The following is a 15,723-nucleotide window of genomic DNA, read 5'->3' as shown; positions in this document are numbered from 1 at the left end:
CAGTGTATTATTCATACACAACTTTTGTATTTACATCCCAGCGAGCAAGAGAAATATGGCATAATTGGCTCATCACAGAAATACCATTTACCAACTTTATTTTCAACTCATGCCTTTTCACTTTGTTAGTCTTTGATGCAACACACTGTATCTATCTCATTTGGCTATTGAGTGTCTTGATTTCATTGCAAGATTTAATACTATGATTTAAACGGGAGCACAGTAGTTCATTTGGAATCATAAGGCATATAAAATATCCTATACTTTCCTTCGGATGTATAAAATGCCACAAAATGTTTTTATTTGGGTTCACTTACTAGTCTCTCAAATTAAAAATTACTAATTTTTAACCTTAATTTCTAATTTCACAATTTCTTAAAACAAATAGCAGTTGAGTGGGAAGTTGACTGCACAAGACACTTTATTGATATTTAACTTACCTAAAACTAAACAAATGCAGTTTTCCTAAACTAAGGACCGTTCTGGAGTAAGTTAAGAGAACAAATAGATATGTATAAGCTACTATGTATGTTGCAGTTATCCACTCTGTCCTTAAACTATCAAGGTAGCGTACAATCAACGTTAGATGGAAGGTATAGATCCTGACAAAGATCGTTTAAAACTCAAGATCTATTAATCTTTCAACATCTTGCTGATGTGGGCCCAGCTGATAGAAAACAGCAGCAAGAGGTGAAGGGTGCAAGGACAGTGCACTGTGGATAAGGAGATAATAAGGAAATAAGTTACATGGTAGATTACCTAATAATGAGGTATGGGTTAAGAAATTTGAGACAGTGAACATACCTGTAGTATGTAAATTCTGCATTTCAATTAGGTTCTGAATTTAATTTTTAAGGCACTTCTGGATGCATGTACACACATATATATATACACACACATACCTGAGTGCTGACTGCATATCTGAGACTGGGGCTACTCTGTGAGATGGTAGCTGCTTTCACACAGCAACAAGGTCAGACAAACCACGTTAGAAACAAGTGTTTTTATGAATGCGTGCTGCTGCATTGAAAGGAGCAGAGTTCAAGTTTGCTTGAAAGCTTTTCTTAGAATTTCTATTATTTCACACTCAAAGGCTGGAAAAAGATTTCTTAAATTCAAAATGCAAAATTGCACTCCCATTAAGTCAGTGGCATTGTATAAGACAAAACAGAGGCCTCAGTACCACTAGTATTGCTGTTCACCTTATGCTATCTGGGTTTCAGGCCATTGCTAATGTTATAACAGTTTCCAGAGGTACTTACACTCCTCGCTCTCCACTCCTGCATAGTTGCCAACTTCTTTGAAGCTGATGTTTCCCAAATGCAGTATTCCTGCCACTATCTGCAGCACCAATGCCTGTTCCTCTGCAAAGATCCCAATCACATTCATTGCATGCTGGGAAGAAAAAGAAAAAAAAAAATTAAATCAGTCAAAGAATCTGTTCAATTACTCTTGTCATAGAAGTCCTTTTAAAGTTCTGATGTTAAAAATCTGAGTTTTTCAAAACTATTCAAGTACTTAAGGCAACCAAATTTCATTACAGCCTGCACTGAAGTTTGAAGGTACCAGATGCCCTACTTCAGCATTTTTCTATTTTTTTAATTAAATACAGAAGCATCTACACCATTTAGAAGATGTGCTAGCAAAACAAATTCTGGAAAAATTAAAGTTTCTAAAAACAAGCACCTGCTCTTAAGTGTCACACTAAAAATAAATAGTTTCCTTGCACAATGGGAAACAATGAACTTAACAGACAATGTTTTTGTTCCTTCTGACAGACACTTTATCCACTGAGACTAAGAACTGTGAAGCTGTACTGAACGACTCTAAAAAGCAGCACAGTCTGTCTGGCTTAGGCTGTGAATTTCAGCCACTTACTAGAAAATAATCCAAATAATCCAAATAATTTGGAGTCTACAGTACATGGTAACTTATATAATGTCTTCTCAACTGACTTTCTCTAAAATACAAAATTGGCTAGGATACAACAGTAACAATTTTTTTTTTTTAGGCATTTATATATGCTACATATATAAATAAGATGTGTTTATACACTTATTTCAAATAGTACATTTCTAATAACAGGAGACCAGCAAGTTGATATGACTTGCATCAAGGTCACACGATGAATTGGCAACAGCACTGAATCTATGCTTTCTAAGTCCCTTCCTCCAGCCTTTCATCTGCACAGTTTTAACTAGGCATGGAAGATCAGTCACCACTAGGAATTTGGCTAAAACAGGGCACTCCCCTATATTTTCTTCTAATGGAAATTCCTCGCTGTGTTTGCATTTTCACACTTTTCATACTACAGATTATCTGCACTCAATTAAATTTCATTAAATTTGCACCCTTCTGAAAAAGAACAAACAGAAAACAAAACACCTTTCTATAAAAAGTATCTACCTTCTCAGGATTGTTAGGCTGCAACATAGGACCTCTTCAGGGTAACATATCTCCCCCTCAAGGTAAAATATAATTGAAATATTAATCAATAAAATTAATTTCTCATTAATTTATCATTTCCACATTAATACATCAGTGTCTTTGCTACAAATGGACAGTGAAATGAACTTACATCCACCACTATACAAATCATAGAGTAAAAAACTCACCAGTGTTTCTTGGAAATCTGATTTGTCATCGATGTCATCGACTTTGTAGGACCCAGAGAGACTCAGATAGTAATAGTAGTCCATATTGGTAATGCCAAGACTGCTTTTTTGTTCTGAGGAGGCCCCTTCAATTAGCTGCAGAATAAAAATCCCCAAATTAGGTGTCATACAAGGATCTTCAGCAGAGATGAGCCAGGTTGGAAACAGGTGACTGAACCTGAAATTACTGGGAGAGATATGGCTAGTGCTGTGCCAGGTATGTATCCTGCCTATGTTTTGTTAATTGTTTAACCCAAAAGACCAGATTTTCATTCCCATTCCCATGAATGGTTTAGTTCTAACTTCCACATCTAACAAAAAGCAAAAACTGTGACTGACTTGAATGCCTTCCGTTATCTTTACCTCATGAAGCTTAAGGCAAAGCAGGTTTTCCAATCTGCTGTGTATTACCTAAATCCTCAGGAGCACCGTGTTTTCCATGCCAAGTGAAAGGTCGGCAGAGTTGAAAGAACATACTAAGAAAGCATTATTTGTGACTCGGCCAAGTATCCTTTATGCCCATTATGGCATATGTTAAGCAAGTTTTGAACTCCTCCAATACTATGTTGATTTGAAGCATGGCTCAAATCACACCTCTTTAGCATCATTTAGGCCACCAGGGCCAAGAATAAATAACAGAGTAGTTAAAAAAGGTTCCTGTACTCTCTGTGATGCCAGAGGAGAGGCTCCTCAGACCTCTGTAAAGTCTACACAGTTGTGCACAGACATGGCTGCAATAGGGAGGAAGGAACAAACTGACCTCAGAAGAGAATAGTCAAAACCCCATAGTCTTTTAACTCCTGTGTCAAAAAGCCTCTCTCCAAGCCACAGGGGAAAATCAGCAGGACAGTGCAAACTGTTCATATACCTCAGAAGAGGAGAATGCACAGCTCCTGGAGCAATTCCAGCTCCAACTCAGCTTTCATCCTGGCAATGGCACTTCAACTTTATGTGAAGCTGCTTACAGTCAGCTACAACACACTGTCTTTAGTCTAGTTTTGTAAAGCTTGATCAATGGCACTTCAGCAGATAAGGAACTCACATGTCAAGGATCAGTGAAGACCAGAAAAGCTTTTTGAAACATAGAAAAAGCAGGTATATGCTTGGAGGATTCAGCAAAGAGATATTATCCTAAATATCCTAGAAAACTTAACTGAGAATCAAAGCTCTCTTTCACAGCTGTGCTATGGAATTCCAGAGCAGAAGGTGTAATTATATAGGACAGTTTAAAAAGAAATCTGTTGGAAACGTTCTTATTTTCTATTATATTCTACTGGGCTTTTCCATATTGGAGTTCACAGTGAATTTCCAAGCAAGACCTTTGAAATACCGAAGTCCTTCTGTTCTGGAGCTGAAAGACAGTGAGGTAGGTCTATGGTAGATGGTGTCTTAACATGCTAGGAAGCTTCCCAGTGATACACAGGTTACCTTCTTGAGTACGCATTCAGTAACCTCACTGTGTTGAGCAAGACTTTTCAATCAAAAGGAAAAACTGGTCCTAGTTATTTTAAATAACTCAGAAAGAACCTGTACACTTCTGACCTGGTAAAAAATGTGAAAACTCCTCTCCCCAGGATTCCTCATTACAACTCGAGATTTTTCCAGTAGGAAGTTGGAGATTTTCCCTCCATCTGGTTCTCCACCTGGGCTAAACTGGATTTCAAAGTATTTCCCCTGCAAGAAATAATTAAAGCTGTTGAATGATTGGTAAATACAAATCTGAAATCATGCACTTGTACCATATCTCAGGGAGGGTTACCAGGGTATTTAATCTTTATGGATGCAGTGACACAGCTGCCTCAAGGTATAACCTCAGCTTAGCTTCTTGAACTATCATGTATCTACCTTTCTTCCTGCATTTAAATGGCGCTAGACTCGGCGTAACATGTCATGTGTTAACGCAAATGTAGAGAGGAAGTCAGTGGCTTCTTTTCACTGCTGAGACCCTGGCTTAGTATAAAGGAAACCATAAGGCTCACCTATACGGGAAGTACATTTAACATATTTATGACCAATAGTAAATACATTGTGTTCTGCTTGGAAGAAAGGTAAAGTAATTTTCTTTTTCTTTCAAGGAGACATTAATTGCATTACATTCACATTGGCTGAAGAATGAATCTCAAATTTGTAATAAATTTGTAAAGCCTATGTGTAACTTTTAAAAATGGAACCTATAGTATGTGATCTAGCAAAGTCATTTCAAATTATAAAATACTGAAGATAATACTGACAGACTGAAAATAATTCCTGCCTACTTTCTGTACATATTAGTAAAGACATTTCCATCAAACAACTCTAAGGATGGTTTCATCAATTCTTAAAAAAGCTATTGATTTTTTTTTTTCAAGTATATATTACTGCATGTATTTTACTGATCTGGAAAACTGGCCATTTTGTTGCTGATAAGTTATTTGCTTGCAGACTGAACATTTTATAAATAAATTGTGACCGGTATATATTGTAAGAGAAACAAATGTACAACCTATACAGAATGAAATACAGGCCTCTCAACAGACACTTCATGTTTTAAAGCACACTTCAGATTTTATTTAGATTTACCTCATTCGTAGTCAGTTTATATTATAGTCCTGAATACCATCTCTGTAACAGCACAGAATTTGGAAGAATAAAGGTAGAGGGACTTACAAATCTGCTGGAGTTGTTGTTCCGTACAGTTTTTGCATTTCCAAAGGCCTCCAGTAAAGGGTTGGACTGTAGAATAATATCTTTAACATGCTAAAATTTTAGGAAACAAGAGAAGTAGATTCAGAAATAGGCATTTTTTAAGTTCTTGCTGATTTTCTAGAAAACCATGACATTTAAATGATATATTAAGGAAACAAGAAGGCCTGCATCTGGAAGAAATCCTCTTTATCTGATAAGGAATAGAATCTAACTAACTGCCTTTTTTCTTCAGAGCTTCTAGTTCCTACTTTTTTGAAGAAATTCCTACAAAATTGAACAAAATGTCTAAGGCTAAAAAAACTGGTCTTTCTGTTCACTGCTCTGCCACGCAACACAGCCCGCAAATTGATCTGTTTTTTTCATCATCTAGATTTTAAACGATTTCCTTCTTACACATGAGCATTTAAATCTTTATGGGGGTCTGGAAGCACAACTGATGAAGTCAGAGCAGCGTGAAATTTAGAAATCTGCAAGTGCTTCAGCAACCTGTTTTGGGATCAGCGATGCTGCTATCTTGCTGTCTTAGAAAGCAATAAAGTTCTCTTTAGTTGATCCTGGAAATTGGAAGTATGGACAAGATATTAACTTTGGAACAAACCCAAAGCATGCTGGGTTGTGAAGAGAAGATTGATTTTTATTTCAAAAGAAATGCTCTTATGCAACTTACCAACTTCATCAACTGTAATCACTAAGAGTATTTTTTAATTTTGTACATGAAGCTGGAATCTCTTAAATAAAACAAAATATTTACTTATGAAGTATCATTATATTTATTCCAAAAATAACACAATGCATACTTTCCCTGGATCATTCTTTTGGTTACTGAGTTATTCTCTGCAATGTTTCCAGTATCACTGTTGCGCAAAACTAAGCATAGAACAAAGAACACACTCAACATCAGAGACTGCCATAAAGCAAAAACTAACAGTAAGCACTCAAAAAGAGTGGACGGTAAAAGCAGCTACTACTCACCTACCACTGCCTGTCAGTCAATGAATGACGCTGTAATGTCATTAAGGGAATTTTTACAGCCAATTCACTCCATTAGCTTTAGTTAATAGGTTTCGATAGATGGAGCAGACATTGGTAGTAGAGTTACTAACAAAAACAACTACTGGTTGTTTCAGCTAGCCCTCAGATACTCTAATTTTGACTAGATTACCTCATACAACAAGATGATGTTCCCGCTGTTGGCTGTCTGACGTATGCATGAAAATCAGAGATTTAATGGAAGTAATAAAAACCCAAAAAGCCCAAAAGTTTTCAATAGAACGCCAACACAGGAGGAAAAGAACCCCACATACCTAGTAAAAGGAGACCAATGGTTGTTCTAAATCTGGTTAAGAACACTAATTAAAGTACCTTTTACACTTTAACTAAAACAAAAAAATGCTTGTAGGCATAATTCATCATGAGAGCTACAAAACTTCTAGCAGAGATGATTCTGGGTCTGTGGATTTCCCTCATATGGCTCCAATCACACAGACAGCCCAGCAATCCGCAAGCAAGCAGTTCACTCTCGTTGCCTCTCTGCTGTTGAGGGCTTGAATGTATTTCTAGCTGCTCACCCACAAGCTTCTTCGGTGGAGTGCCTCTTGGCTGCCAGTGTCTGCTAAGACAGACCTTTGTCATTCTGCTTCCGAAGTAAATCTGCAGACTGTGCTTATGCTTCAGTATTACTCTCTATCAACTCACCTGTACTTTAGGGCCACCTCCTGAAATTTTGGAGATGTAACTCATGATATATTTAGCAGCTACAGTCTTTCCAGCACCACTTTCCCCGCTACAAAAAAAGGAACACAAAAACATACCTGTTAGTTTTTAAACAACTCTAGAATGGAGTAATTTGAGGTTTATCTTGTTAACCAAGACTAGATACCTTAACAATGAGTAATAATAAATATATACCATATTTACATCAGCTAAGCTGGTAATATATAGACCCTGCCATAGTACTGCAGCATGGTACTTGGATATGTTTGTGAATAAATTATTTTGGATACATCATCTTGCATGGACACCAGAATCTCTGTGGGATTTCAAAGTCAGAAAACTACGTAAATTGAGAAATAAATATAATTAAACCAAGACGCTTAAAAGAGAACAAGTGTGGTAACTCAATTCCCATCTAAACTTAGTGGGATTTCAGCTCTTAACACAAAAACTCATTCCAAAATGCAAGCTTTGAATGCCATGCTAGATACCTACTTCATTGCAGGATTCTTTTGTTTTAGGTGTTCCTGAATGAAATAATGAGACATTATTAATCACATCCTGAATGACGGAAGAACTACCTTCCTGTTCCTATGCCTCTTGACACAGGGTACAAGAAGTCTTAATATTCCATACTAGCTTTCACAATTCCTTCCTTCCTTTATAATATTTCACTTCAACGGTGAATAATGTTTACAACATCAGTAGATTTGCCTTCTCACAAATAGCAAGCTTCCCAAGAGGGAAGAACATTGGCATGCCAGGCAATCCAACCTCATGCTTTATTTCATACCTTAAAGCTAACTTAATTTCAACAGAATTCCTCCAGACTTATGAAAATCTTGGTGCAAGTTGGCTTTGACTTGACCCTGACCCAGACAACTATACTAATACAAAAAACCAACACATGGATGTTGGTTCAATGTCATAAAGACATCTGAAATATTTTTTTTCTTGTGTGAAAATCTGTGCTATCTTTAAGCTCCTGTATAATTTCAGTGAATATTGTTGACTTTTCTATCCTGCGCCTACTTGTTCCTGGATATGGATCAAATGCACATCTTTTCCTGCAAAAATTTTAGCTACATTTGCCAGAGAAACATCAGCATGTCCTGCACAGGAAAAGGACTTGCTGTGAATGTCAACTCATCGCTCCTTATCAGCATAAGGAGTAACGGAGACGTTTCCAAAGGTTTAATTCTAAAAAAGCTCCACAAACTGCCAAGCTGCAAATACCATTTTACATCTTTAAAGCTTCCAAATGTTTTCATGCTTTTGTCTCCTCCTGACTGCAGCGTTACAGATCAAACAGGAACCTTGAAAAGGTGAAAAAAATACTTCTTGAGCACCTCATCTGTGAAGCGCAGGCCATGATTTTTATTATTCCAAGTCACCTTTTCCTAAGCATCAAGAAGAAAGCCCGTATTACTGGTATCTACTACATTCACAGGGACAGACAGTTTGCTGGATGGCAAACTGTAATTTAGAAGTTCAAATCAACAATAGTTCGATAATTAAAATAACGTTTCTTTAAAATTTGTTCGCAGTAAATTTGCTCATCCTGTTGTATAAAACAAGACAGACAAACCAATCTAAACCCAACCATACTCTTGAGTTTATAAATGCAGTTTTCAACTGCATGCAGAGGAGGATCCAGGGCTAAACACTGAATGAGTCTGATCAGGTATTATTTACAAGGCAGTAAAAAAGTAACACGTTTCTGTAAGATTTTCTTTGATGCATAGATTATCCTTCTCCTGTGTGTTCAAATTAAGACTGGCTTGTATTTCTCATTCCATAGTACAGACACAGAAACTGACCCGGAGGAACACAGTTCCGTTTTATTGTTAGTCCCTATTTCAATATAAGTGGTCCTTTATATTAAATTAATTTGGCCAAAAGACTGCCTTTCAGAGTTTAGATTTTTTTTTTTTTTTAGGTTTACAGATGCATACGCTTTTTTTTCAGTTTTATGCTTTTATTGATCAGAGACCAGTAAATTGCTCCAATTAAACTAGGATAAAACAGGATGATGCAATATTTATGAACTGAAGTAACTTTACCTGATGGGATGATATCTTGCCCCCAGTAAAACTCAGGTAGTCAGCTCTAGATTCTCATACAGAAGCTTCTTCACATATATCTTACTGCTTTGCTGCTATTAAAGCTATTTTAAGAAGACGTAAGAATCATTTTCTAGCATGGTAGTTTTAAGTATGTTGGAAGTTCAGAGGGTTTTAAAGGTTGAAAAAAATGGTTATAGTGGCTTAAGGTAAGTGGATTGTGGTACTTACAATTTTCTCAGAGACTTTTCATGCTAAAAATAAAAACATTGCATAGTCTCAATCAGTAACAAAAAAGATAATGCTTTGAAAGACATATTGTTTCTTCTAGCACTATTTGCTACTTCAGAAAAGTGACATTTTGTTCAGCAAAGTCAATTAACACTTAGCTGAAATCAGAATAAGACTACAAACACAGAGGTACAATTTTTTGCTCCTTCCTTGCTTCCCAGAGGAAATATAATCAGTCACTAAAGTAGAGAAGCCAGATCCAATACACAGCCTCCTTCTCTCTTAAATGAATTTTCTGAGTGACATGTAATGTAAAAGTATCCCTGGCTGTCAAACAATACAAGTAATATAGATGTACATTGCCAGGACAATGTAGAAATTTTCATAACAAATATTTATAAAGAACTCTTGGATCTGCCAGTAAAGAACACTGCATATATAAACTACTCTGATGTGTTTGGGTAAGCTTTTAGCTTGTTTACACAGAAAATTTATTTTCTCTAATTATGTTCAGAGAAACCTCAGTAGGATAACTTCAGGGAAATATTTTTGCCTTCTGAATCAGAGCTTTTACCTAACTCTTTTTACTGCATTAGACTTACGTTTCCACTGCTTCCTCATTACAATTCAACCATATTTCCAGTTAGATTATGTACAGACGGTTTAGAACGATCAGTCATTTGAGTCTCCTGGAAAGCCGAGATACAGAAGCTGACAAGAACTCTCATATTAAATTTTAAACTTAATAGACTTAACATAGACATGAGTTGTTCATCAAAAACAGTTGGGATGGTAAACAATCTTTCCATTAACATATATTTGTAGTATTTAAGATGCATTGTCTTTTCAGGTACGTGGTCATCATACATAGCTTTACTGTACTCAAACGTTGCCACATGGATGTAAAATGTAAACTAAAATTACAAACAAAGACTGAAAAACTGCTTTAAAGCAACTGCAACATCTCCTGGCAGAGATCACAGAAAGAAAGTGAAGATACAGTCCTCAACTTTATAGAAAGGTAAAACCTTAAGAACATTCTGAAGAAACAAATTTATTGCTGCATAATAGAAAAACACTAATCATAGTCTCCACTCTCTTAATTAAAGGACAATGATAGTCCAGAAGGAATTGAAAGCCACAGCAGACAATCCTTCATAATTAAGACCTTGACTGGACAACTCTCTGTTGATAGTTTGGAAGGGCTGCCCTTTTAAGCAAGGAAGAAATGTGAACAGTCTGCTGCAATAGGCATTTATGAGCTTGGTTCAATAAAGGTTTAAATTAAATATCCTGCCTCAGTAAAACATAAACTTAATGAGACTCAAACTCCAGCATAACTGCATTACTCAGATGAGTAGATTTCCTTGGTGATTCTGCCCGGCGCATACAGAATGAGGGAAGACGACGGCAGGTTCTGCTCCCTCCTCCCACCTAAGCAAGAACACGCTCCGCACCTGCGCTCAGCCCAGCCCCAACCCAGCTCATGAATACCCTCACTGTTTACACTGGTAACAGCCATTCAAAACAGCTCATGGCTCCTCAGCTATAATTAGACATGCGTACATGTAATTTTCTTAATGCATATATGCTGCAATTACTCCACTAATGAAACAGGCTTCCCTGGCCCTGGAAAGGTTGTTTGGTAACAGTTTTTCTTTTTAAATTAGTATTATCACATAAAAAGATTACTTTTGGTTGCTATCTATTCAGCCTGTCAGAGAACTGTGTTTTCTTTTGGATCTGCTTTCCTAGTTCATTCACTGGCTTTTCAAAGAGGATGAGCTTTTTCTATCGGTATCTTAATGCATTATCTGGAATTCTGGAATCACATGTCCTGGCAAAAGGGGGTGGGATCCTCACACACACACAGGGTCCTCACTACAGCAGGACACTGCAGAGACCTTCCTTCACCTGCCTGGAAATCTATGTTTAGGCCCGTGGAATGCACGTCCCCTCCCAGGTCCAGCAGTAAGTGCCACAGGTGCCCAACCCATGTGCTGTAGGAAGACACAGGTATGCACCAGCCCCTTCCCCATCATCCTTGAGTCTCCATTCCTGAGACTCCACAAGCACCATAAGCCAGGCATAGCCTTTTTGATTTGACTGTGAATCAGTCCCGTCTACACCTTATTTCTTACCTTCTCTCTTTGCAAACCTTTCTCTAGGGGGGAAATCTGCATTCTTGAGAGGGGAAAAGGAGGAAAAAACTAGGTTTGTTTCTGTACTAGCTTGCTCTGCTCCTTCTGTTCCACCAGGGATTTTCAGTGAAGTCACTCCAAATTCAGACTAGTTGTGAAGCAGAGAAGCAAACAGGCACCTCACAATAACCACATTGTTATTGTCACTCATTTTCCACAGGACAAATTTTTATGGCAAAAACTATGGTTCACTGAAACACAAGGGTTTATTTGAAACTGCTTAGGTTCAGCAGACTTCTGTGTTTCTGAAGACAGACAGAACTCTATCTCAATTTTTTGAGAATTGCCAGTTTAGGAGCAGAAATGGTAAAGTCCTTGACAGCTATTAAGTGAAACTGCTGGTGTGGTAGTAGACATGAAGCTAGCTAGAACATTCATTTCACTCAAGAGCTGCAGCATCTTGGGAGCTTCTAGTCTGCCAGCAATTTCAGTGCCTTCTGGTCTATGAAATAAAATGTAAGCAAACAAATTCCAAAGTTCAAGAAACTTCATTCTTAAGCCAGCTCTAGTTGTTAGAAATAATGATGTTAAAATCAGAAAATCCAGGATGTATCTAACCAGTTTAAATGAAACATGGTCAAAAGGATTAAAGTATCAACCAAACAAAATAAATTTTGTGAATGGCTGAGTTACTTGATTTCATAAAAATAATTTCTAAGAGTCCCAAAAAATCAAGTATCACCATGAAAACTACCTGCAAGTCTAGTCCGCAGTTTTTACAGTGTTTGTAATAAGACTAATCCTAGGAAAAATAAACGTGCAGAAAGGAAGAGGAACTCTCTGTAATGTCCCTGGCAAACATGATTTTTCTTGTCTCAATTTTGCAGTAGATTTCCATTAACTCCAGCAGATTTTGAATAGGCTGTGCACACAGAGAGAAAATTCACTCCACACATACAAAACACAGACAATCCAAAGAGCGTGTCATCCATCATTTGAACACAAGAATTCTCACATGAATTTAAACCTGTAAGTCTGCATCTCAGATCTGCATCTCAATGCTCTGAAAATGTGACCCTCTGCATTCATTGCACTTTAGGGCATTAGCCATGGATCAAAAAATACATTTTTTAATCACAGTTCACCACAGTCTAAAGGTTTTCACTATGATTTTAGCTTCATGTGAAACATCCCAGGCTCTGGGATGTTACTTTGTTCAAAAAGCAAAATAAATCCCAATTTTACCCATTCCTAACAGGTCTGAATTTGACTAAATGGGACTAGTATCTTCAGCATGGCAACAGGCAACATGGCAACAGTTTTCCAAAAAGGAAGACTGAGCTCAGGGAACAATTCAGATCTATGAGAGACGGGAATAGGAGCTCTGGGCATTTTGTTTCACATGGCACCATGCTGTAGCCAGGGGCCCAGGAACAGGGAAGCTCTGATAGGAGTATAGCTCAGCGTAGCAAGCTGTTAACGCCTGGCTGACCTTTCTACATGTAAAATCAACAGTTTCCACATACCTGCATCACTTTGCTGATACTAAGAAGGACACACCTGTGCACTTTTCCACTGTACCATGTCACCCAGGAAAAGCTCTGCCTGGATGACCCCCAGGCATAGATTCAAGCAAATAAAACAGGGAATATAACTTTCAAACAATTATTCCTCACAAGCTTTCACAGCAGCTCATCAGTGAGATATATTAAAATGAAATCCATTTTCACACCGGATCATTCAGTAGGGTACAGAACACTTGCACATGGAGTACCTCCACAATCAAGACCCACCTACTAAGCTCTGTTCTTTATAATACTCCCGTGACAACATGAAATTAGTAAGTGGCTGGTGCAAGGGCATTTAAGTTTAAACATCAGTGACCATCCACCATTTCCTGGCAGGTCCCAGCCTAAGGGATTGAGTGCACTAAGCTACACAGCATCTGATCTGATCCCCACTGACATCCAGCCACCTCGGGGCTGCGACACTGCAGGGCACACAGGCACCCCAGGGAGAAGACCAGAGAGGGCCCCCTGGACAAAAAAAACATTCAGTCTTGAAATCTCTCGTTTGTTAAATTCAACAGCAATTAAATTCATAGTGACGCCTTTCAGTGTGTTCCACAGAGAAATGATAAAAAGCTTAAGAAAAGCTCTGATTAATAAAATAATGAGTTTCCCTTCAAGCTTTTCTTTTTCTCCTCTTTCTTTTCCCTAGTTCTTGGAAAAGTCTCATAGGCCAGTGGTCTCCAAATCCTTTTGATCACACACACCATCATTAAAACACACAGTCCCAGTGTGTGTATATAATCCATCTATTTATAAATTACACACATCTACTACTGAAGGTCTCGTATTTTCTTCCCACATCCCAATGGATTTCACTGCACAGCCCCACGCTGGAGACCACTGCCACAGGAAAAGCGCATTTCCAGGAGCACTACAGTGAACCTCTGTAGTTTTCTATGTAAGAAGGAAAGTCAGAGGAGGTGTAGTGTACCAGCTCAAATATCCTGCAGTTCTTACTCTCTGCACACTTTTTTTTATCACACCCCATCTACAAACCCACAGACGAGGAGAAAGCATACCTCTGGGCCCAAAACTCACCTTGTGACCTAAGTAATGCCTGTCATCAAAACAGTTCAGTAACAATTCTACAGTGAATTCCCTCAGCCTAATAATTAAAATAGAGTAATAGTGAAGACAAAACTATCTTCCAGTATCTCTCTCCTCCCTCCCTTTGTCTCTGACTGAATGCAAGCAAAATTCCAAGATGTTGGATTTAACAGTATCTGTGGCTGCTACAGTTGTTAATCCTCCTCTCTCGTGTAGTCATGCAAGCTATTGCAGTTTTGGTATTGGGCATAAAGCTGGGTATACGAGAAAAGGATTTCTTGTGGTGAAGCTATCACCAGGATTTCACTGCAAAAAAAAAGGGCAGGTCAGAAAGTCCTTAGCTAGCTTAGAAAACCCCAAAACGTTCAGTGGTCACGGACACAAAGGATTTTTATTGATATAATAAAAAATTAACTTTTCTGCTTCTTGAAGTTAAAACATCAAAAGGAGATGATAAAATATTTTTTTAAAGATCTTTTTCTTACCTAATAATGACACACTGATTTTCTCGGTCAATAATCATGTTTCTATACATGCTGTCTGCAAGAGCATAAATATGTGGTGGGTTTTCATACTGTGCCTAGAAGGGGAAATAAGAGAATAATTTTTCAATGCAGCATTAAACAACACAGAAAGAGCAATACAAATTTTTATTGAAATTGGAAGAATTATTTTCCTGGAAAAACAATTCTGAATCCCATTTGTACTGAATTTTCCCCAGGAATTTTTTTGTTCATTTAATAAAAACAAACCAAAGTCTCTGGGTTTTGTTACTGATCTTTCTCTCATCCATAATTTTCTCCTAACTATCATAAACACCCTGTTCTAAAAATGGTCTGTGCTTGAAATATATTATTTGTCCAAGAGAAACTCACATAATCTAAGCCTATTCCACCAGTGGTCATATGCTAACAATAAACTACCTAAACCACAACACAGAGCCTGGTGCCGTAGGTCTCATTTTCACCCACTGAGTCCATTCAAACTGAATGGTTTCCCAAATCTATGGGCATGCCCAACTCGAGGGGAGCAGGAAACTGAATTTTAAGTCCCTAATGTCCTTGGGCTGACTCACTCTTCAAGCTGGATTTTCAGAAGTGGCATCTAATCTTGGCATCTCAATTTTTGTATTGTTCTTGTCCAGCTTGAAAGTTCTCAAGTCATAGTCTACAAAATCCACTAATGGCCATTTTATATTGTGCACTGCACTTTAAGCATACAATAGCTTAAAAACTACTTTTGCAGGAGAAGGGACGTGCCAATGCAAGAAACCTGATAAGGATTAGACTTAATCAATACAAGTATTTTCTTGAAACACTAATCCTGTGTTCCAGGGAATTAATTTCAAGACACAATATATGATAATGGACATCAGCCAAGATCTCCCAGGCAATGCTATCGAAACCCAGAAACAAATGCTTCCAAGAGTTTAACCATGTAGAATAATATTTACATGCCCCTGAATACTGCAAAACATTTTAGACTGCTTTACTTACTGCTCCTTGGTACATTTCAATTTCCTTTTCCCCAAAATATGGCATTTGCTTGAAAGGATTCACAGAGATTAATACAGAGCCAATATATGTCTGTATTCAAAAGAAGTTAAGGTGACTACAGT

The 15,723-nt window shown here is 37.6% G+C and overlaps 1 protein-coding gene across 1 annotated transcript in view; it reads right to left on the bottom strand.

Annotated features, from left to right (window-relative positions):
• The window catches only part of MYO1E (myosin IE), a 91,825-nt gene that overhangs the window by 45,547 nt on the left and 30,555 nt on the right, over window positions 1-15,723 (bottom strand). The window contains exons 3-9 of the mRNA XM_009643835.1: window positions 15,602-15,691; window positions 14,591-14,685; window positions 7,035-7,122; window positions 5,301-5,390; window positions 4,197-4,328; window positions 2,616-2,750; window positions 1,263-1,395 (exon numbers count right to left, since the gene is read on the bottom strand). Coding sequence (XP_009642130.1) covers window positions 1,263-1,395; window positions 2,616-2,750; window positions 4,197-4,328; window positions 5,301-5,390; window positions 7,035-7,122; window positions 14,591-14,685; window positions 15,602-15,691 — 763 coding nt within the window. The remainder of the gene's footprint in view (window positions 1-1,262; window positions 1,396-2,615; window positions 2,751-4,196; window positions 4,329-5,300; window positions 5,391-7,034; window positions 7,123-14,590; window positions 14,686-15,601; window positions 15,692-15,723) is intronic.

This window comes from Egretta garzetta, unplaced genomic scaffold (assembly GCF_000687185.1).
Source record: "Egretta garzetta isolate BGI_Z169 unplaced genomic scaffold, ASM68718v1 scaffold287, whole genome shotgun sequence".
Classification (NCBI taxonomy): domain Eukaryota; kingdom Metazoa; phylum Chordata; class Aves; order Pelecaniformes; family Ardeidae; genus Egretta; species Egretta garzetta.
Note: the sequence above shows the minus strand (reverse complement) of the source record. Positions and strands in the feature narration are given on the sequence as shown.